Source organism: Anguilla rostrata, chromosome 7, assembly GCF_018555375.3.
Source record: "Anguilla rostrata isolate EN2019 chromosome 7, ASM1855537v3, whole genome shotgun sequence".
NCBI lineage: Eukaryota > Metazoa > Chordata > Actinopteri > Anguilliformes > Anguillidae > Anguilla > Anguilla rostrata.
In genome coordinates, this window is record NC_057939.1 from 43340210 (window position 1) to 43363776 (window position 23567).

General features: G+C 42.7%; 1 protein-coding gene and 1 long non-coding RNA gene across 4 annotated transcripts in view; both read left to right on the top strand.

The window, feature by feature from the left end:
- Positions 1–6267, top strand: part of tmtc2b (transmembrane O-mannosyltransferase targeting cadherins 2b) — a 65227-nt gene extending 58960 nt beyond the window's left edge. The window contains exon 12 of the mRNA XM_064344500.1: positions 2869–6267. Within this exon, the coding sequence (XP_064200570.1) occupies positions 2869–3048 (180 nt within the window). The 3' untranslated portion in view covers positions 3049–6267. The remainder of the gene's footprint in view (positions 1–2868) is intronic.
- Positions 6268–15802: 9535 nt separating this feature from the next.
- The window catches only part of LOC135259773 (uncharacterized), a 35185-nt gene continuing 27420 nt past the window's right edge, over positions 15803–23567 (top strand). The window contains exons 1-3 of one of the 3 annotated variants that reach the window (XR_010331371.1): positions 15803–15920; positions 16190–16689; positions 19141–19225. This is a non-coding gene — a long non-coding RNA (uncharacterized LOC135259773). Of the gene's footprint in view, positions 15921–16189; positions 16690–18896; positions 19098–19140; positions 19226–23567 lie in introns of those variants that run through there. The other 2 variants (XR_010331370.1, XR_010331372.1) reach the window with 2 other exon arrangements.

Genomic DNA, 23567 nt, shown 5'->3' on the forward strand with positions numbered 1-23567 from the left:
TTGAGCTTTTAGCCAGTAAATAATGATCATACTGGCCACATCAGCAGTCTGTGCAGTCCTTTTGTATAAGTACAGTTTAAAAGCAACACTTACTCTCAGGCAAGGATTCTCACTTTATAACTGCACATTCACGTCTCAAATCAGGCCCTCATCTGTATGTCTGCGTGTTTCAATTAAATGCATTTTCATCATTATCAGAAGCTCATTAGCATGGCCTTATTAGCTCCGCCCCCCCGCTGTGACAGATTGTGAGGTTGTGTTTTTTTATGTGGTTTATTAAATGTGTTTTGCAGCTGTGATGCTGTAGGGCTGTAACTATGGAGGTACTTCAGTCTACAAAAAGTAGTGAAAAACAAAAAACTTTTTTTTGGTCCCCTCATTTTAATCAGTATCAGATTTATCCCCTGATTGGGCTATAGGAGCTATAAAATAAATGAGTAAATAAATAAATATAATAATAATAAGTTGGAAGTACTCATGCTCATAATTAATTTATGTTCTTACACATGTTGGACCAAATTCACCCTTGATGTTAACTTGTTACACCAACACTCACTTATTTAATCATTTTTTATAAAAGGACTGTTTTGTTCAAGGTTTTTGGTCCTGTGCATGAAAGTAATGCATATCAGTTAAATTGGTCCCAGAACATCATTCAGAGGTTTGACCACCTATTGGAAGGTGAAAGTTGGGATAATATGATACTTAGTTTTACTAATTTGAGTCACTGTTTTATAGTATTGTAGGTGAATGTGTGTGTGTGTGTGTGTGGAGAGAGAGAGAGAGAGAGAGAGAGAGAGAGAGAGAGAGAGAGAGAGAGAGAGAGTGCTAGGGGTTGAGTGCAGGGGTGATTGAGTGTTGGGTGCTGAGTGCTGGGGGTTGAGTGATAGGGGTTGCGTGCTGGGGCGGTTGAGTTTCTGAGTGCTGGGGGGGTTGGGTGCTGGGGGTTGGAGTGCCACCCCTATATTGAATGTGTACACTTATGGCCATCTGCCACAGCTAGGACAATAGGAACAAGGGGACATAGGGAAGATGGTAGGAGTTATAACATTGTGCATAGAGTGCAGAGGTAAGAAGGCCTGTGTGTACACTCACACCAACACTCCTCTTAGCATAGCTAAGTCCTATACTGTGTTTACACACTTCAGTTTTTCCTCAATTTCTGACTTAAAGTTTTAAAATTAGCCATGCTAATATAAGCATTGCGCAATGATATGTAAAGAATATGTAAATTTACCAGCCTGAAAGCGGGTTTCTCTGCCTTCATTACTGCCATTTCACACTGAAGCTGTTAGCCATCCGCGTCCCATTGAAGCGGAGAGGACCGTGACCTTCACACGCTAACCGAGCTTTCTGTGCTAATGCACGAGCGTTGACACGTTTCCCCCTGCAGGGATTGCATGTAGCCCATGGGCTGCTGGGGGTGACCTGTGGTCCTGCGGGAGCGCATTAGCACGGATGCGGCTCACTGCTCAAATGTCAAACATAAACAGATGCAGTATCATCATCCAATTAGGCCCTCTGACCGATAGCGAATCAGTAATTACTAAGATCGGTCGGTAACGATTTTGCCAGCCTGACAGCCTTTCATCTATGTTTCAGAGCATTTTAAATCTATTTGTTTGTTCGATGGAGCAGCCTGTATTTTTATTCAATAGGTGTGTATTGAGCATCTGAATGAAGGCAACCCTCTGTAATGTCGATTATTCCCAAAGGACCCTACGATTCCTCTTCACAGCAGAGACAGGAAAAGTAATCAAACCCTGAGTCCCTCTTCAAAGAGTCCAGAGACCGGCATGGTCTCACATACAAAGCAGAGCTCAGAGACGCACTATTGCCACCATGCTAACAAAACCACACGAACCTAGCACCTTCATGCTAATAACAGCACACTAACCTAGCGCCTTCATACTAACAAATACCACACTAACCTTATCGTCTCCATGCTAACATAACACCACATTAAATTGTTAGAACATGTCAATGTAACACCACACTAAAATAGCACTACCGTGCTAACATGACACCCCACCAGCATAGCGCCTTCATCATAATATTTTAGGTATATTGCAAATAAATAATGTAATGTAATATTACATATACTATATATACACACATACACAGAATTACATAGTTATATTAATATGTCAATTTGCAAAGGTAAATGTTAAAACAATGTTTTATTCAGATAGGGGACCCATTCCCTACACCCCCCCCCCCCCCCCCATGGTTAAGTAAATAATCACCCCACTTTCTCTCTTATCTGCATATGGTTTGTTTGTTCCACTGAAAATATTTTCTTCTATGAATTATTGATGGAAAATTCTAGGCAGGAGATGGATTCATCCTTTCAGCACTCATGACTTTATAATTCACATTATTTATTAGCATACTGATGTGTGAATGTTGGTAAAATAATCTTGGCTATTGGGGATTGGGGAAATGAATAGCAGTAGTACAGCCATAGTGAACTATGTTAACCTGTGTGCACAGGTGCATGCATGCGTGTGTGCCTGTGTGTATAACTGTATTTGTGAATAACTGTGTGTAGTTGTGTGTGTATAACTATTTGTAACTGTTTGTGTATAGCTGTGTGTTTGTTTGTAGCTGTGTGTGTGGTTGTGTGTGTATATCACTGTGTTTGTGTATAACTGTGTTTGCTTGTAAGTGTGTGTGTGTTTGAGTGGAAGAGAATATAACTATGTTTGTGTATTACTGTGTGTAACTCAGGGTATCACTCTGTGTATGACTGTATTTGTGTGTAAGTGTATATATAACTGCTTGTGTGTAATTCTGTGTGTGTAACTGAGTGTGTGAAGTTGTGTGTGTAGAACTATATTTGTATGTAACTGTGTGTGTGTGTTTCAGTACCCTGCTGCTCTAATGAACCTGGGGGCCATCTTGCACCTGAATGGGAAGCTACCGAGGGCTGAGGCCAATTACCTGCGTGCGCTGCAACTCAAACCCGATGATGTCATCACCCAATCCAACCTGCGCAAACTCTGGAACATCATGGAGAAGCAGGGTCTCAAAACCATGGGACCCTAGGTCTGAACACCACATGGCCCCACGTCTGAACACTATATGGAGTCTGGACTCTGAACACCATGGGACCCTGAGTCTGAACCCCACTGGGCCCGTGCCTGAACACTATGGGGCCCCAAGCCTGAATACCACAGTGCCCCAAGTCTGGACACCACTGGACCCCAAGTCTGAACACTATGGAGCCCCAAGTCTGAGCACCACAGACCCTGAGTCTGAACACTATGGTGCCCATGACTCCAAACAACTTGGATCCCTGGGTTTGTCTCTGTCTCTGTCTGTGATTCTTCATGGCTCTTATCAGTGCAGAGGTCAAAGATGCTATTTAGGCATTCCTTTTTAGAATCAGAATCAAGTGTAGCAACAGGACCTTCTACTTTACTCCCTCAGTTCTGAACCTGGACTACCTGTCCTAGGTCTGGCAGTAAAGTCCATTTGAGTTTGTCTTCTATGTTCAGAGGATATTTGGGCTGATGTGTGTTGTGGGTCAGTGTGAGAACAGCAGGCTGAAATTAGAAGCCTGAGGACAGCTGTGTTTAGATTTGTGTCTCGCTCATGCAATGTTGTTGGGTTAGTGCTTCACTCATACAGTTCTGTTGGGTTGGTGTCTCACTCATACAGTTCTGTTGGGTTGGTGTCTCACTCATATGGTTCTGTTAGGTTGGAGTCACACTTATGCAGTTCTGTTGGGTTGGTGTCTCACTCATACGGTTCTGTTGGATTGGTGTCACTCGTGGTTCTGTTGGGTTGGTGTGTCACTCATGCAGTGCTGTTGGGGTTACAGCATAGATATGAGCATGTGCCATTCTCGTTAGGGTTTCAAATGAAAATATTGACAAATTTCATGATGCCATTCTTAGCCTTTCATGTATATACACACTGATCTACAGCATTAAAAACAACACACATCAGGTGTATTATACCCAGGAGAGCTGTCAGAACATAAATATGATTCAGTGTTGGTGCAACTTGAGCTCTATAGTGGATATGTCTGTGAGCTCTAAAGTGGATATGATCTCACTTTTGGCTGATTAGATTCCACCTGAAGAGAACAGGCTGCTGGATTTGTATGTGGATAAAACAGTGGATTTAGAAAAGAACATAATCAACTAAGTTTCTTTATCCTGCTGTAATGGACTGATGTCACCATCCCCTAATACTGTACACACTATCAGACTTCCTCTGACAGATATCTGTTTCTAAGGTACATTACCTGCTAGGAACTCTTTCACCTGCCCTAGAGTGCACCCAAACGCTCTGTTATGAATGATGTGTATGTCTTTGAAGTTTTACCAAATATGTATGTAGCGCGGTGAAGAAATTACTGCTGACATTTCATAGAGTGGCTATTTATTTTTGAGCAGAAAGGTTAGATGTCTGAGGTCCACTCTGCCTTATCGCTTCACAAAAATATGCTGAACACAGTTGGCCTGGTAGCCTGTTAAAACGCAGTACTTCACCCCCCAGAAGAGAACTGAACACCATACACCCCTGCCTCTGTGTCTTAGCAACAGCTGTACTCTGAAAGTGCACCTAAGGTACTACTTCCTGTCCAATGGGCATGAGAATGCTGCTTAGCTGGTTTTGATGAGTATTGAGGACTTATCTCCTGTTAATTGTGCAGAATGTTCCAGACACAAGCGCCGGGTGTTTAACAGAAACCAAATATACACACCTACAACATCTGCCTTTCTTTCGATACTGCACAACCACAGGCATATTTTTCATTTGTGATGGACTCTTTAAATGTGTATTGGTTTGTTTGATACTTTAATTCATTTATATTGTTGTGCGTAAAGAAACCTTAATATATATTTTAAACAATTGCATTATGGGAAAGAAAAGCCCAAGTTTGAAAAGGGAGTGTACACACAAGCCCTTCCCTGGCCCACTGTGTGATCCAAGAACCTGTTAGATAATGACCCTCATAGACCCAACCCTCTCCCAAGATTTGGTACTTGGGTGTTTTAATTTGCGTATGTTACTGTTGTAGAGTGTGAGTCATTTCCAGTATTTAGCCACATTAAGCATGGATTGGGCACAGCCCAATAATACAGTATCAGGAATATTTCTTTGGAAGTAAGAAAGCTATTTCTTAAGATAAGAGTAATGTTGTATATTATTTGTATTTTTAATTCTTTTGAAATTATTTGATTTCATTTTACTCTTAACTTATTTCTGTGTGTTAATGTGGCTAACAAAACAGCTGGCACTGTGACGCATCTTAAAATGTTTTCAAAAGAGAATTTATAACACAGCTTCAGTGCAAACTGGTTATTGAAATATCCCCTTTTGTCGAATGAGTAGCGATTATGCAGGAATGCAGTAAAATACTGGTTGAGGTTGGCTTTGCATATAAATGGTGACCAGCTTCAGTATGCTTCTGACCCTGTCTGTCTCATTCTGCTTCACCATCAGGGAGAAGATATGGGCTTGATATACAAACACATTCAGTTTTAGATGAAAATGATTAATAATATATAAAATATACTTTGTATTTTGGAGATGGGCCTCTTTAAGTTAATGTGGATAAAAACATGAAGTACCGAGGCACAGTTCCGGAATGTTCCAGATCTGTTGTCACAATTAGCTAAAATATTGACTTGCTAAAGCTTACATGCAATCATTTAATTGCCCTGGTGATAAAACGGTGAACACACAAATGGGAGAAGGATGAAATTTCCTGTTACTGACCAACAATTCTAATCACAGCCTTCGGAAGGTAGTACTGTAAGTCATGATTACTGTGTGACGCGTTCATGTTGTATTCTTTTATTACGTCTAATACCTGTGGTCTGTGCACAGCCTCGCCTGTACTTTATATTTTCCCATAAGCTCAGCGGTAACCATGGATGCGCACGGCTGCGGACGCTGCGCTCGTTTTCAGGCGGTGCGCGGCATCGACCTTGGCTGCCGCGGTGGACTAAGTTCAGCCCCGCACAGAGCTCACTGCGTCCTGCGCAGGTTCCGTTCGAGAAGGAAACGAACCCCTCACGATGTGTCTCCGCTCAGGGATTTCAAACAGCGGGTTGTCGCGGGTTTGCGCTCACGCGGCATTCGGAGAGTTTGCTAAATTGAAAGTTTTATTTTTTGAAAACTGTTGTATTTGAATAAATTATCGAAATTTGTAGCATTTCCTTTTTTTGTATTAAAATAACAGATACGCCAGACGAGGCTTCCCCAAAATGTTGCTTTTTCCACAATAAATTCATGGTGACAAACTGAGTATTTCCTGTGTTCTGCACTTTTAAGATGACCTCCATTGCTTGGATACTCCTGTGGCTTTCTACTTAATCAAACTTTTGGAATGAAAATGCTTTGACATCAAAAGAACCAAAATAACCAACAGTTAAATAATCAATTTTACTCTTCCTTCTCATTTGAATGCTCTCTGAGAAGCAGTGTAGCATAATGCTAATGGCATTGAGCCTGTAAGTTCATTGCTTGGCTGCAGGTGGGACACTTCCCTTGGAAACCCTTCATTTCTTCAGAATATCTAGCCATATAAATGGACTGCATGTTAAAATAGAAGAGTGTTAGCTATGTATGTCTGCAGACTGAAACAGAACCTGGTCTTTGCAGGTGCACAGCATCATCATCATCACTGAAGCACAGGCAAGTTCTTCACAAGTTTTATCAGTCCAGTCTGCTGTATGATGGTGTGAATTATAAAGCAAATGCAATCAAACTGATGAAGATACTGGCTGTAATAATCTATACAGAATGGAGGCGAGTGATCTGTAAGCACTGACAGAAGAATGCTGTCTGTTTCCTGTTATAATACATGTGGATGGGGTATTAGCAGAGGTCAGTCATATACTTCATTAGACATTCTGACTGCAAAAAGCTTTTCTAGATTTCCAGCTGTGCTGATTTTGCGGCTGTACAATCTGTTCGCAATTCTATTCTGATAGAAAACAAAAGAATTAATGAGGCCGCAGAAAATGTATCATGTTGACATTGTGCGGTTTTAATCACGTGACTAATACAATTGGAGTTGCACATGCGAATTGGACAGTTCATTAAGGGAAGACGGCTTTCTACCTTAGAAGTTTTGCTTTGTACATGTATTCTATGCAGGATTATTTCAATCAGATGGTAATTCTGGGAAGTCTGGTGGTAAACAGAGCTTCTCTGTGCACTTAATAATGCCAGTGCTTTGCTTGTTTTGCTTATTATTCCAACGCTATTGAGTTTCCCTCCTGTAAAACCAGAAAAAGATTCACTATTCGAAGTGTCCATTATCCAGACACGGAGTTTGGCACAAAGCAGTTAGAAATGAATTCATATATTGAGGTTGTTGGAGGTCATCAGAGAAGAATAACACAGGGGTTCAAATCCTCATACAATGCTTCTCAGAACTGCTTTGTCTTGCAGTCTTTTGTGTGGAGAGCCTTGAGTTTGCAGCATCAAATGATGACCACTGTGAGCCAGTCAGAAGAATGTTCCCATCAGGTCTGTGTAGGCATTGTGCATTCCAGCTCCTATATCTAAAATATGTTTAAAATATGACAACGTTACTCTGTTAGGGAGTGTTAACTAATCAGTGTTTTAATCACTGCAACATTCTGCATACCACAGTGTTAGAAAATATATGGTATACAATCTTGTCATGCTAAATGAAAATTTGAAGATGAAAATTTTTACATTATTGTGGCAGTGTACTAAAAGCCAGTGTGTTCCTTTACTGTTTTTAATCTATTTTCTTCTGCTGTTTTTGAATCATTTCTGTGTATATCCAAGCTTTCTCAGTGAAAACCTTCATTTTTCATACACAAGCACAGCAGTCATATCTTCTCACTTCACACCATGTTTTCACTTACCTGCTGTACAAGCGATCAGCTGGTTCAATATCTCAGCGTCGATATAAATGATCATTCCTTTACTCTTTCATACATACTTTCGTGTAAACTACAGTTAATACTTTAAAAATAAAGCTTCTTACGTGTTATTTTTGAGCTGTACTAAAGCTGTCAGCACAGTTAGAGATGGTGCAATAATTCTGAATCTCGGCAAATGTTCAGGGTATTTACTCAGCCCTTTCGCAGATCGTAAAATTCCTCGACTGCCTGTATACCTTTCAACATGTTAAGTGTTTACTCGCCACTTCTAAATCTTTCCCGATGATGCCTAATAGAAAAAAACGAAAGAGAAAAATGAAACCAGAGATCTGGATGGTGACTTCAGCTGGTCAGTGGTAGAGAGCCTGATGGAGTTCTGTGTCTCACAACTGTCCTCATTTGAACATTAAAAAAAATTCTAGTCATAAATTCAGGGATATAAGCATGGTACACATGAAATATTTAGGAAATGATTCCATTTCTGTGCAGTTCCTAATTTGCTAAGTATTGGTTTTTTTTCCCTTTAATGAATCCACTTTAATAAACACCAGTGGTGCCTGCTTTCTCTTAAGCATAAGTAAAGGTGTTTGCATATCACATTTCTCTCCCATGTGAGAACTCTTCAGTCAAATCCATTCAGGCAACAAGACCATTTGGACCACAGCACACGGTCTGAATGGTCCCTGGCTTCCTCACTGACCACTGTTTCAGCATTAGCCAACAGCCTTTCTGTGTTATATCAGCAGCTATCGTGACGGACAGCAGGTTTTCAGACTGACGAGATGTCGCCATTTATGATATTAATCCAGCTCACAAGGACAGCACGGCCTGTAAAAATCACACTTACCGAGCGATGCAGAATGCTGGATGAGCTGAAACACTGTCCCCCAGATGTTTTCCACAGCTGTGAACTGATTTCTGCTTCTGCTGTGATTTACTGCAGAACGACTGCAACCAATTAGCGGCGATTCTGTACGGAAGACTTAACGGTGTCTCACACTTCTCTGAGTGTGGGACCCGTACACACGGCATGGGACCCCAGAGGGAAATCATTAATCAGACGCTTTGGTATTCAGTTCATTACAGCCAATATATAAATGTTTACAGTCGGAGTATAATGTTTATGTGTTTCAGATGTCATTGTGCTCCACAATGAATGAATTAACACTGGAAAAGATGAAGTGTTATTACCACTGACAGTATGAGGTATGAGGTACAAGATGTCGCCAGTGATTCAAAAAACATTTTCAAGTAATTTCATGTTACTCTCTTTGCTGCTTTTTATGTTTCTTTCTTAAATGAACAGCCAGACATTGTGTCCCAAATCTATGTAGGCCTGTACATATTGTACAATATTTGCCGCACAGGGAACCAACATTTTTGTGAAAACTGTGTGCAGTTTTCTAATTTGGTTTTTGAAAACTAAATGACATAATTACAACCTAATTGAATTACATAATTGAATTAAAAAACATACACCCCAAATGTCATTAAAGTGATAATAAAAATACAGATAATGATGGACATGTCTCTTCCTCGTGTAACTCTCATACTCAGATGAGGAGAGCACTATTTATACAACTGCCACGCACACATGCATGCACACACGCATGCATGCTCACGTGCACAAACAGATACACACACGCACACGTGAACGCACCCAGACATGCAAACACATATCCCCTGGCCGACGGAAATATTCTCCATTATATTGATATTGATATAAGTAGAAATAAAATATTCTCTGAAGTGCATGTTGCATGCAATCTGAGTTTCCTCTTTGCTATCAGAGAACGAAGAGCTTTATGAGGACTTAAGCACTGAGCTTTGGATCCCCGATGCACAGGACTACAGGAAACAAGTAACATCTGTCTTCCATTGGCTGACCTATTTCGTCAGGATACGGCACGGCCGGTGCATCCACGGAAGCATGCTGTGGAGAGATGGAGCGTGCCGTATCTGCATAAGAGCCCTACGTCTTCCTGTTGTTCCATATGGAATGCCCCAGGTGAATTCCGCCCAATTTCATGTGGAAGGTGCGGTGACTGGCCGGGCCTTCCGTGCACGTGCTCCTGCACAGACACCTGCACCGACACCTGCTGTGACACCTGCAGTGACTCGTGCACTGACTCCTATACTTAGATGGGTCCTTCTATGGAAACAAAGAGGAGTGTTTTGGAACATTTCTCCAGAGAGCGTATTTTTTACTGTAAGAATAAGGACTCAACCTATCCAATGGACAAAATATGTGTGCAACTCAAACTTCAATCTGTAATGACCATGGCCAGGGGTGCCATCAGTGATGGTCCGGGCCCTAAGGAATCAGGAGTCAGTGCAGGAGTAAGTGCATGACTAGATCAAGGGTTTTTTTTTTCTTCTTACAAATTAGTTCATTTTGAGAGCTTTCACACTTTTCATACCAACCATAGGGGGTTCCATAAAGAACTAAAAAGGATTCCCCTATGGAACCAAGTCAAAGAACCCTTTGTTCTGAGAGTGTATATGGTTTTGTATATTATCATTATCTCGTGGCTAAATAGGTCTTTGGTCAGCTTTACAGTTCACTTGAAATTTCCTGTACAGCAGCATATTGTTCTGGGTAATGGTAGTCAGGACAGTGACATAGAGGAAAGCCTTCATTTCATAAGTAGGCATTCATCCCTGTCCATGTCTCACTTCTTCTAATTTCAAGCATATCTGTGATTCAGATATTCAGATATTTTGAAGAATTTGGTTTGACATGGACACAAATTACCCATAACTCTCAGGGATGCTGGTAGCATAACACTAACCCTCTCAACCATTGATGTGGTGTCAGCATTCCTGCTCTCAAGATTTATCTGTTCTTAACCGTTCCACGTTTATCAGAGATTTAACACAGCACATTTTACCCAATAACATCCAGGTACCACGCAGACAGAACCTCGGGCTTCTTCAGATCTGTTTTACAGGCACTGGCAGTAAATTCTGTTCACTGAAGGCCTGCTGTTCCCTGTTTTCTCTCTGTTAGATAGCTGTGTACGAAACCCGCTGGTCTCCCACACACAAAGGGCAGCGCCTTTTCATCTGGACAACCTGCAGGCGCTCGTAATCGAAGCCAACCTTCCCGTGCCACATTTTTTCCTCTGTTTGGTTTCGGTGACTAATGTCCTCAAATCGTATCAACAAACAAAAAGGATGGGACGGAGCTGCGACGGACCGCAAACATGTGCGCTGCTGGAATATTCTGGAACATGTGCCGACGGTTTCGTGAGTTATGTCAGGACACATGGCTGCGGGGAAGTTTACCATTTGATGAAAGAGATGGGGGGAGATTTACCGGCCTTAGCATTTTTTATGTTTTTCTCACACGGCCTTCCTGCTCCTGATTATTAGCTTATCCCGCCGAGTCCGACGCTTAGCGTGCGGCGTGCGAGGCAGCGCTCCGTAATCTCGACATTAAAACATCCGAATGCTTTTGATTCCGTGCTCAGAGGGCTCTGAGCAAATAACCTGTCAACATTTTAAATCCGCACCGCAAACATCCACCTTCATCTCAGTGCCTCGCAAAGCCATGTGTGGCAGCAAGCCGGGCCAGAATATTTCTTCAAAGTCAAACGAATCGCTGTGTACCATTCTAGAGTCCCTATTCCTTCTCCCGTTGGCTGAACCGACAGCTGTAGAATAACCTCTGATTATTAGCATCTGGGATATCTCATCATGCGTCTTCCAGATTATGATTCTGTGAAGAGACTAATCACATCAGTGATGAACTGCATCAGCTGCTTTTCATCTTCGCTGAGCTGAAAGTGACTGATAGTGAGGCTATTGAATATTTGATAATATTTCAAATGTTAACAAGAGAGTTTTATTTGGGCCAGGAAAACAAATCACAGTTCAAACTTTATTATCAGTTTTACAATGCCCAGATTATTTTTAGGCACATGAAATGAAATCCTGCGGCACACAGAAGATATTCTTTAACTTTCACCCATTTTACATTTGGTGTGAATATGTATGTAGATATAAAACACATTTTGTATTGTAATATAATAGCCCCGGGTCACATTGATCAAGCCGATTTCAGATCATTGTAGTTGTGAAATTTCAGCAAACAGAAACCGGCTGTTAAATGGGACAGGGCACAAAAAAGGAACACGATTTGGCGGGGGAGCAGATTTGGCTTCCAGACACCACAAGTCTCTCTTCTGTTCAAAATATGAATTCCACCAGGGAAATGTAGAAAGCAAGTGCAATCACAGACATCAGTGTCCCTCTAAAAACTGTGAATTATCACAGGCTGCACATCAGCGTCCCTCTGAAACACTGTAAATGAACACAGACTACATCGGCATTCCTCTAAAACGCACTAAATGAACGCAGACTACACATCAACATCCTTCTAAAATGCTATAAATTATCACGGTCTGTGCATCAGTGACCCTCTAAAAAACAGTATATTAACACAGGCTGCATGTCAGTGTCCCTCTAAAACACTGTAAACTAACAGGCTCCACATCATTCTCCCTCTAAAACACTGAAAAACACTTGTAAGCCTGACATAAACACTGGCGCAACACATCCACAGGCCCACTAATCATGTTATTGCCTAGCATCAGGATTGGGAGAAGCCTGCTGAGGAATGTGCTAACCTGCAGAACAACACAGTTGTACCCCCCCCCCAGAACCCCCCCTTTTGGAGGGGAAAGCATGCTGAACATCCCTCACCATACCCCCTCGGGTGACCTTAGCGCTCTGGCAAGATCTGGGCAAATGGCGGTTACCAGTGGGCCTTACAGCTGCTGGCGGGTCACACGGTCATGGTGCGCTCAGCCTCTATCACATCCACAGCCTCGCTGAAAGGGATTTCCCAGCATGCACCCGGGCTCCTATACCCAGGAGCAGAGCCCCACCCCCTCGCTCCGAGATTCAGCTGGGAAATCTGTTACCACGGCGACACGCCTTCGCCAACCCCTTCATCCATCATGCAATGTGGGGCACTGACACCAGCCGTACCCTCAAATACGACACTCCCGTACCCCCAAACCCACAGCCCAAGAACTCCGAACGCGCTGCTATCCCGTTACAGCGGCCTGTCGGAACGGAGGGAGGGGAGGGCTGATGCGATCAGACCGAACGATAAAAACCACAGATATGAATCCGATATCTCGGCAGAGGTACCCCGTTCCCTGTATCGGGGGGTCCTATTACCCCACCGCTTCAGCCCCCCCCTGATTTACTCAGTGCCCTCTGCCCCCGTAGGCGGCTGGCCCAGATGCTCTTTCACGGTGGGCCGGAGCCAAGCTATTCCACGCTCTCCTTTGCAAGGATGCCATTTGTAGTTAGCTTTAAGAACGAGCCGGTCTTTATATCCCTTTATAAGGCTCCGGACAATGCTAATGGGGAATTCTGACGGAGGCGTGGCCTGGAGGAGAGGCCTTGTTCTATTGAAAAGAGCAGCGGCATTCCAGGGATTCTTTTAATAAGCGGGGTAACCCCCGCGTCGTTAGCGAGGCTCAGCGCAAGCGCCTCGTTAATGCTGATTAATATAAATGATAGGGACGAGCGGTCGGCTCAGTGAATAGCGGCCCTTCCCCTAATGAAATGGCTCTTGCTCCACTAAGTTCATTATGGAATGTGTCAAAGCTGCTCCAGCTAATTAGCTCTGTCTGTGTGAAATGGCCCGTTTGAGCAGCCAATCAGAAACGTCCTTACTGCATTCCTTTTACCAAGCTTAGCCTTTTTTCTTCTGGCAACAGTTCAACACAGAGACCCCTGATAGGCCCGGAAAACACCCAAATCCTTTATTAAAACTTTTAATCTAAGCATGTGCTAACTATTTTCCTTTCAAAACAAGAGTTGCGCTGAAAGAGTACAGTGCTACGTTCGGGTTTTGATGTTGATTAGGCTTTAATTTGGGTGAAAAAAATAGGCTCGGTCATAAATCCTCTCTGTCCATGGGGTGAAAAGCATGTGAATATTTATAAATCTGCATTGATTCATTCTCAACAGAAATGTGGAAGACCGATTTCAACCATAACAAACACGCGGAGCCCCGACTCGCAAACCTAAACGGCTTTTGTCACGCATCACGCTTTCTCAGCGAGCAATTGCGTCTGACAGCAAAAAAGCCATTTCCGTGTAACAGACAGCAATATTTACTGCGAATGACTGTGATTAATGGCTTTAGGTCCACGGGACGGAGTCAGTAGACATAGTTGCTCGGCAGCCCCAGACGTGTATCAGACGTCTTCTCCGATGGCTGAACTTCCTCCGAGTTTCTGCCGCGTTTCCTGGACCTTCAGAAAGTCACGCCGAGAGCCAAATCAGTCCCTCGGGGGGGGGCCAGAGACTCACCCCGAGGAGAGAGAGGGGTGCGTTCCGCGGATGAAACCCTATATCGGCGGGCGCGGGACCGACTCACCCCTCCACCTTCGGAATGGGAATCCTCTCCGGCCTGTCATTTTGAATCACCGCGCGCAGGCCCGCTGCACACAAAGGCTGCTTTCAAACCCGCCACTAGACACCACCGCTGAAAAAAACTTTCACTTCAAGCTCAATCATTTTCCCCAGGAAAATGAATGTAACCGAATATGAAAACCATTGGGAAGACAATCTGATAGGGAAGGGATCTCTACAGCATAGACTGAACAGGCAACATACTGTCAAACATTATATTATATTATATTATATTATATTATATTATATTATTATATTCACACTACATAATCACATGGTCAGCTGTTTTCAGCTGAAGTGTGAACAAAATATTTGCCTTTGTAGAACAAGAATATGGGCAAAATGAAAATTTGTCAGCAAAACGGTCTAACTATTAGCCAGCTTGGACTGAGAGTCAGAAATTACGTTTAGTTGTTCCTGGATCTGTATCATGCACCACAGTATGATTTAATAATGCCCTTTGTGATAAGTGCTTTTTTATTATTTTATAGCATTTTGCAAGAACATCAATAGCTACCTCCCTTCCTCTTCCTTAAATCAATATTATCATTTTCTTGTGAGTAGAATATTAATGTAATCAAATCAGGGATCAAAATAAACATTCCTGGAAGTCTTTGTAATCTAAGAAGATGCAATTCTGAAAGTGCAGGAAATGGCCGGACCCATGTTTGCAGACAAACTGATTTAACATGACCTACGGCAATAAAAGCTTCTGTAAGCCTACTGTCTCAAATTCCTTGTGTGTGTGTGCATGTGCATGTGTGTGTGTGTGTAAGTGTGTGTGTGTGTGTGTGTGTGCATGTGCATGGGTGTGTGTGTGTGTGCTGTTGTGTGTGTGCAGTGTGTGTGTGTGTGCGTGTGTGGTGTGGTGGTGTTGCATGTGCATGTGTGTATGTGTGTGGCACGGTGTGTGTGTGGGTGTTGCAGGCGTGTGTGGGTGTGCGTGGCGGTTTATGGTGGCAGGTGTGGGTGTGGCAGTGTGTGGGATTGTGTGTGCGTGTGTGTGGCAGTGTAGGTGGTCCTGGCTCTTTAAGATTTCAGTGGCACCACTCAGATTTCTTCATTTGCTTTGTTAGGCTTGAGGGCCTTTATTCAACAGGAGGAACCGCTAAGAAGAGACGCTTCTCTAAATGGTGCACAGAAGAGACGTCTCTCTGAATTGCACACAGCAGAGACGTTTCTGGTGCACATGAGAGACGGCAAAGATGTTCTATTGAGTCTGGATTCAATTAGCATTTGTCGCTAACTTTGAATTACAGATAAATGCACAAATATAGCCCAGGTGTGCAAGAGTGGAGTCCGGGAGACTGGTGTCCCTCCCCCCCACCCCCTTGAGCAGAACAGGCTCGGGAACATTGAACACCCACACAGATCTACACCTGACTGCGACTTGGCATTTGAGAGATTTAGGCTAAATCACCTGACATTCTGCACCCAGCAGGCTGGTGATTAGCTCTGGCCATTGGAACAGATGTAAAATGCCACTCCGCATTCATTAATACATGTCTGTCCACAGCAGTGCACAGTTCTGCTCAGAGAATATCTGGGAAGTGTATGCACGTACTTATTTATTTATGCATGCTGGAATCCCTGCAGCCGGTAGGTATGTTTTTGTAAGTGGTGGTCTGGGGCTGTCAGTCTTTAATTACAGTCGTATACGGTTACGCATAATAAAAACCCAAACTGAACCAAATTGCTCTGTAATAACCGTCCATTTGATAAAGCACGCCTGGGGTCCACAAAGAGGGGATACAGTATGCAGGGAGCCTTCTGGAAAAAGCCAAGAGCGAACAGCGATCTCCAGCAAATAACATTCCAGTTTGAAGGAATGTTTGGATTTAAAATGGAGGTTTGATTGTAGGTTTCAGAGTTGGTGCCACGCAGAACCCACGAAACAGTTCAGAGCGATGAACGTATGAACTCGAGGTCAGTTGTGCCCAAGTTTTATTTTCAAGTTTTTATGTTTTCTGCTTATTTTAAATTGTGAACTGCACTATTCTCACAATCCACCGGGTAGTCCACCCCTCACACCTGCAAACAGTTGTCTGGGGCGATAATGAACTCATTAAGGATGGGGGAGAGGGAAGTCTAAAAACAAGCCCATTTTCATTCTGGAATGTGCAGTACTCGGTTTGGAATGGTAGATATGCCTTGATGTGCTAACGTATTAATGCTGAGATTCTGCTGTGTCAACAGCTGGCTTATTAAATGGTAAAAGATGTTCGTGTTATAAAGCTCTATTTTCAGCACTTGTGTCTGTGAGTATCACAAGCAGTAGTGTACTATCAGTAGCACAAGTAGAATTACCAAGAGGCCGACGGACATCTGGCTGCACTGATTAAGGGAGGTGCTGTAAACTCACAGACTAGTGAGTAGGGGAGGTAAACTCACAGGATGCGTGAACTTAGTATGGGTGATTATTTAAACCCTGCAGTGACGTGTTCAAAAGTGGGGTACAAAGAGCTGCATTCTCAGGAAAAGAGCACTAATTACTCTAACCTTTGGGCTCGTAATGCACATTAGTGGTTCTGAGACTGAGCACTATGGTTTCACTGGTTATTTGCCCATCAATGCACTATTATAGGTGAATTTGATAAAGTGTTTCAACAGAAACAGGGGCAAATATAACTCTGGCATGATGAGTAATATCAAACATTAATTTTATGGCTGAAGTAGACCAGCCCAATGCTCTGGGTCAGAATTTCAATGCAAATATTTCGTTTGCATGAGCAGTGCTAACAGCTGAATTCATGGACTAAAATAAAAGATGAAAACACAGGTGAGCACCCAGTGATTCTTGACTTTTCACAAACATGCACCCAGGTATGCCCATAATGCACTTATTGACAAGGGCACAGAGTCATACATCTACACATAAAGGTTTGTTTTTGTCTTTGCAAATAATTTGCAGTGAGATCCATGCAATTAAACAAATTGTTTGCCTTTAAAACATTCATTTCTGCATTTATTTGTGAGACAGTTTTGAGGATAAATGTTGAATTAATATTTGAAATGTAGAAAAATGTTAAAATATTGATGAAGGCCAGAACTTTGATTCTCAAAGGTATCTTCAGCATGCAATTTTCTCCCATTAATGTATAAATTATGTACCAGATGTGCCATTATTTTCATGAGTTCTTATGAATGTGTTCAAGCTGCTCTTTGATTGCATTTAGACACTGTTTTTATTGGATGCGAAAATGCAGATGAAATTCAGAAACTTGGGGCCAAATTACCATTTAAATGAGTAACTCCCCCTACTGTACTGTGGTGCATTTGGGGTAAGCCCTGGGTGGGTGAAATGTAAGGAATTGATGTGCATTACACAGTCAATCAAGTCTGGATTATTCATGATGAATCTCTAGATGATTCTCAGATAGCTTGTAAATGTGTGAATTAACAGTCTGTGCTGTGCTGTGTATTCTGTACATTTTGTCCTTGAGAAAATCACCAGAACAAACATTCAGTGCAGTGATATTTACAAAGGATGGGGTCCCCCCATTGTTCAGTAAGTTTTTTATAGTCCCTCTCAGTAATTTGCTCCTAACAGTGCTGTTTTTTTTTTTTTGACCATTTGTAATCTATACAGCAAAATGCTATATGAAAATAAGAGAACTTATTTCATATGAACTTATGTATAATGAATACACTTAAAACACACACACACACACGTATATACCATATACTTGCATACATTTTGAAATTGAACTGTGTCTTTTAGAAATGCAATAAAAAAACTGCAATGAAAGAATGAACCCGAACGTATTTCTGGGTACAAAAATAGAAGCAAGAGCGCAGAACTGAAAAGCAAGAGTTCAGTTTGTTTTTTGCACTTTCCTCATTTTTGCGCTGTCATATTAAAAACAGTGATTTCACTCCACATGGGGTGACATAGCTCAGGAGGTAAGAGCGGTTGGTTGTCTGGCAGTCGGAGGGTTGCCGGTTCGATCCCCCGCCCTGGGTGTTTGACGTGTCCCTGACCAAGACACCTAACCCCTAATTGCTCCCAATGAGCTGATTGGTACCTTGCATGGCAGCCTTTCACTGTTGGTGTTGGGGTGGGTGTGTGTGTGTGTGAATGGGTGAATGAGAGGCATCAATTGTAAAGTGCTATATAAATGCAGTCCATTTACTCCATACTGGCATCATTGTTTTGCTGATTGCTAAGGCGCTACTGACACCCTGAGTTTAGGCACACGTACATTAAGAACAAGAAACAAGACACATCAAACCCTGAAAGCCTGTAGTCAGATATAAAGCAATGCTTTCTTACACAATGTTTATAAGTTCTATCAGTCACTCTAGCAGGCTAGTGCTTAACCAGCCAACTCTTATATTATAATGTCCCCAGCAGGTAGATAATTGACACCACCTGACGGTGGTATTTTCCATCACCCTTCTATCACATCTCTTTCAATCAGTGGTAAGCAATCCTGTCACAATTCTTACACAATGTTTATAGTTCTATCAGTCACTCTAGCGGTAGTGCTTACCACACTCTTAATTAAATGTCCCAGCAGGTAGATATTTACACACTGACGGTATTTTCCTCACCTTCTATCACATCTCTTTCAATCAGTGGTAAGCAATCCTGTCACTGGAGGTCTACCACCCTGTAGGTTTTCACTTTAACAAAGCACCCCTCATTCAACAGCTAGAGATTTTGCTCAGCTGCTAATTAATGCAGTCAAGTGTGCCAAATTAGGTTTGAAATGAAAACCTACAGAATGGTAGATCTCTAGGAACAAGGTACCACTGTCCTAGATAATAAAACGGGTAAATTCAGATTAAACTCAGATTAAAACTTGTCACTTTACAGAGAAACAGGAGGAAAATTGGGCTAAAACCCAGACACAACCACCCCAAAAAGAAACAAGTGAGAAAAAAACAAACACTACCTTAAGGTAAGCAGTTTGCTACATTATTATGCTTAGTTTGTATGTTGTGAATATTCAGATTCCTGTTAGTTACCTGCAGTAATTGTCAAGCAAACCTTAAGCTGGTTTGAGAAATGTAGCATGAAGGCCTGGATGCAAGCTAGCGGGGGAGATAATGAGCTGCTTAGCTGTCAGTAAATAGATGCTGCTATTATTTATTAATTTATTAATGTAATCTTTTATTATTTTATTCACAGTTCTTGGTATAGTTCTTAGTATATGTTGAGGGGAGTTTTGCTGAATACTTCTAATTGTAATGCAAGTAAAGGCTACGAGCTTGAGCCTTAATTCTGAGTTTGTTTCTTGGCATATTGTAATAGTATATTTTGTATTACTATATATAAACACATCACATATTGTAGGCTTTCCACCCAGCCTTAAAAAAGAGTAAATAATTAGAGGATTTTCTAAAAAATGTAATTGGACAGCCTGGCAGTCAACAGCATCCTGCCATGTTCAGACAACACCATTACTGAGCACCTGTACCTTTACTTATTAAAAAGAATGTCCTCTCTCATTATCTATCTTAACAAATCAAAGTGTATGGCTGCATACTTGGTGAAATTCATTGTTCACACGCACACAGGTGTTTGACCGTACGGGCTGACCTGCTTTGATTGTAACATAAATAATTAGTGTAATCTAGAAATATAATTAGTGGGTCATTATGGGCGTTTTGTGTTCTTGGGATAATTTTCGGGGTCACAGACTAATTTTCTGCTATGCGGAATCTAAATAGCCCAAAGGCTATCAGTCTCATTTGTAGCCAGACCACCATTTATTTTGGGTTTGAGGAAAAGCTGTAATGTGTCTTAGACTAGTAACACTGGGGGAGGAGTTTAGCACATGCCTTTATTCAATAAGCTATGAGCTAAACTGTTTCAGTAGAAGTTGTCCTGGAATTTTCCGAAGTGGTTTCACAGTTTTCAAGTCACAGAAAGATTCTTCACAGGAAACTGTTCACAGAAATGAAACTTGTACCTCATAACCCTCATCGAAAGCTCAATCAAGTATGTTCTTAATATTTATTAAACTATATTAAATCTGTACGTCAACTAAAAACGGAAGTGTGATGTTGCCTTTTAAATACTGAGCAAAGCCAGCAGTGAAAGGGTTAAACGAATGTACATTCTGACGGACGTAGAAATGATTTTGTGACACAACCATGGCGCTGCCAGTTCTGGTTGAGAGATCGATTGATTCTTATGAGTGTGAAGAGAGTGTTGTTGTGCTGCTTAAGGGCACTTGTATGTCTTGTGAGGAAACCTGAGTGTGCGGATCCGTTTTATGCAGGCAGACTTGTACCGGAGTCTCCCGCACATCTCATTGAAATCTTACACATGACCTCATCAGAAACGCCTCACCCAAATCTTACGCATGACCCCATCAGAAACGCCTCGTCTAAATCTTGTGCCTGACCCCATCCGAACCGCCTCATCCGAAATCTCACGCGTGACCCCCTCGGATGACGCAGCGGCGCTGGCATGCCGGGGGCCCCCCTGAGGAATGCGCGGTTGCTACGCGGCGAGCGCGTCAGGCATGCCCGTCGCGGGCGTGTCTAATGGGACCTGAATGCGCCGCACGCGGAGCGAACGCCGAGCCGGGCGACTCCCCCATCCGTCTCTGTCAAGAGCAGCGTGTCACCGCTGTAAAGACCCGTTACGCGTCCTCGACCGTGACGCTAACAACGCCCTCTGACACACTGACAGTTGCCCCCCCTGACACACTGACAGCTGCCCCCCCTGACGCACTAATGCTCACACCGCCTCCTGACACGCTAACAATAACAAGGTCCCTGTCACGCACGACACAGGGCTATGACTCTACCTGTGCTTACTCTGTACATTTGGCTTATTGTAGATGATATTGTTGAATATTGATTCACTTAGATTGCATCCTTGAATGATTCCACCATAGAGCAACACACTGTTTCGCACATTTGTACACAAGCAGCATGTAACCAGCCCATGAGTGTTTACAGCATTTTAAATACATATGCTCTTTGCAGCATATTACATACAGATATCTTTACAACACATTAATTACTGCTATATTTTTACTGCATATGACATATAGATTTATCTATATTTACTATCACTCTTACAGCTTAATTTTCGAAACATTTCATTTTTATGTGACGGTCATTGCAAGTTTTTTATCTCCACTGCAGCAAAGTAAAATAATTAAATAAAAAACAATCAATAAAGGACTTTTTCTGAGAGAAATATATTGTCTTCTTCTCAGGCACCTATGCTGTCTGCATTCTAAAGCTCCGTTTCGCCGTCCCTATTAATGCGTTATTGAAGGACATTTCTGAAGACGTCTACTGTGCTTCTGCACGGCTCATTAATTCAGGGTACGACTCCCACGTATCACAAAATGATTTGGTCTGAATTGCGCACCTGATTTAACAATAACCTTGATGGGAAACCTCTGGTATGAATGCCACCAATCAAAGAGGTTCAGCCTAAACGCATCTGAATAACAGGGTTGGTTTTAGCCAGCTCTGAGTTCTGAAGCCACTTATAAATCACCTGCGTTAAATTACCTCTACTGTTTGCTTTTGCAGACCGGCAAAGACCCATTTGAAAAGCCAGTACCGCCCCCCCCCCCCCTTTTTAAAAAAAAAGGGAAGCACATAATTCCTTAAATCAGATAAATCAAATGTATAATAGCACAGTACTTCTTTGTGAACATTAAAACTTTTGCTTCAAGCGAGATATGTGTTTAATTTTAGATGTCTTTTTGTCAAAGAACAAGTTTTTATTTATAGAAGAGCAGTAGATTTTATCCCGGGGAAATTGAAAACAAGGACGTAAATCTGGACACTTCAAAGGAAAACCAATGAGAGAGCTACTGAGCTATCCCATCATTCCCTGCAGAGAGGAAATGGATAGATGTGGATTCTCTCAGTGTGTTGCGGACAGATGGTAAATGGTAAATGGACTGCATTTATATAGCGCTTTTATCCAAAACGCTTTACAATTGATGCCTCTCATTAGTCAGAGCAGTTAGGGGTTAGGTATCTTGCTCAAGGACACTTCGACACGCCCAGGGCAGGGTTTGAATCGGCAACCCTCCGACTGCCAGACAATCGGTCTTACCTCCTGAGCTATGTCGCCCCATACATAGTGGACAGTGGCCTGCAGTGTGTTCCAGTCAATGGTTCTCTGGATGTTTGTTGGATGACGAAATGTCAGTAACGCCAGCTCCGTGCACAAAGCTGCAAAAGCAATGACGTTGACATATGCACAGGACTTTGATGTTCTCCCTTATCCAATTCTACCCTTTGACCCTGCGGGGAGGTGGGGTGGGCGGAGGGGCAGGAGGGGGAGAGAGGACCCTTGACCAGGGTGTTGACCCCTTAGCGAGAGGTTTCTGTTCCCTGTTTCTCACTACCCCTGTAACCAGGGCAATGGCACAGCAATCAACCAGTCAATTCAGACCACACTGTTGGGGCCTGGAAGAGGACTCACGTGCTGAGCCAGCACAACCAAACACAGTGAGCCAGCACAACCAAACACACTGAATTGGCACAACCAAACTCACTGAGCCAGCACAGCCAAACACACAGAACCAGCATAACCAAACACACTGAGCCAGCACAGCCAAATGCACTGAGCCAACACAACCAAACACACTGAACCGGCACAATCAAACACCCTGAGCTAGCACAACCAAACGCGCTGAGCCAGCACAGCCAAGCATAGACAAGCAAACTGACCCGGCCCTGCCAGACACTTGAAACAGTAGAGTCTCGATTGAACAAAGTTCTACACATGCAATGTTAATGACGCCCAGCAGAGGGGGGGTGGGGTGGACTAGCCTGCTCTTGGGGGGGGTTGGGGGTCCAGGCCTGCAGAGGAGATGAAAGGCCTGCTTAATTCTCCCCTCCCTCTCCTCCTCTTCCTCTTCCTCTTCCTGTTCCTCCCTTCACACATGGGACTCCCAGGTGTAATGACTGAGGAACTGCACACGCCGGACACAGATCCTCATTCATCACGCGTGTGTCTGAAAAGACCCACCACCACAGTGAAAAAACATGGCACCAGTTCATTTTCTCCCATTTGGAAACCAAGTGACCCTTCAGTGTAGTTGTATGCGTTATACAGGTCTGTGTTGATCCACATGGGGTGTGGTGGACAATTTGTTTTAATGCATCCGAACTGAAAAAGGATATTTTTACTGTGCTGACAAAGGACAGTGCTTCATTTTGGCTTGAGTATTACAAGTCACATACTTTTAGTCCTTTTAACTGAAACAAAGCTGCTATTTTTGTCCTCTTCTCCCCCTGTAGGGTTTTCACAGA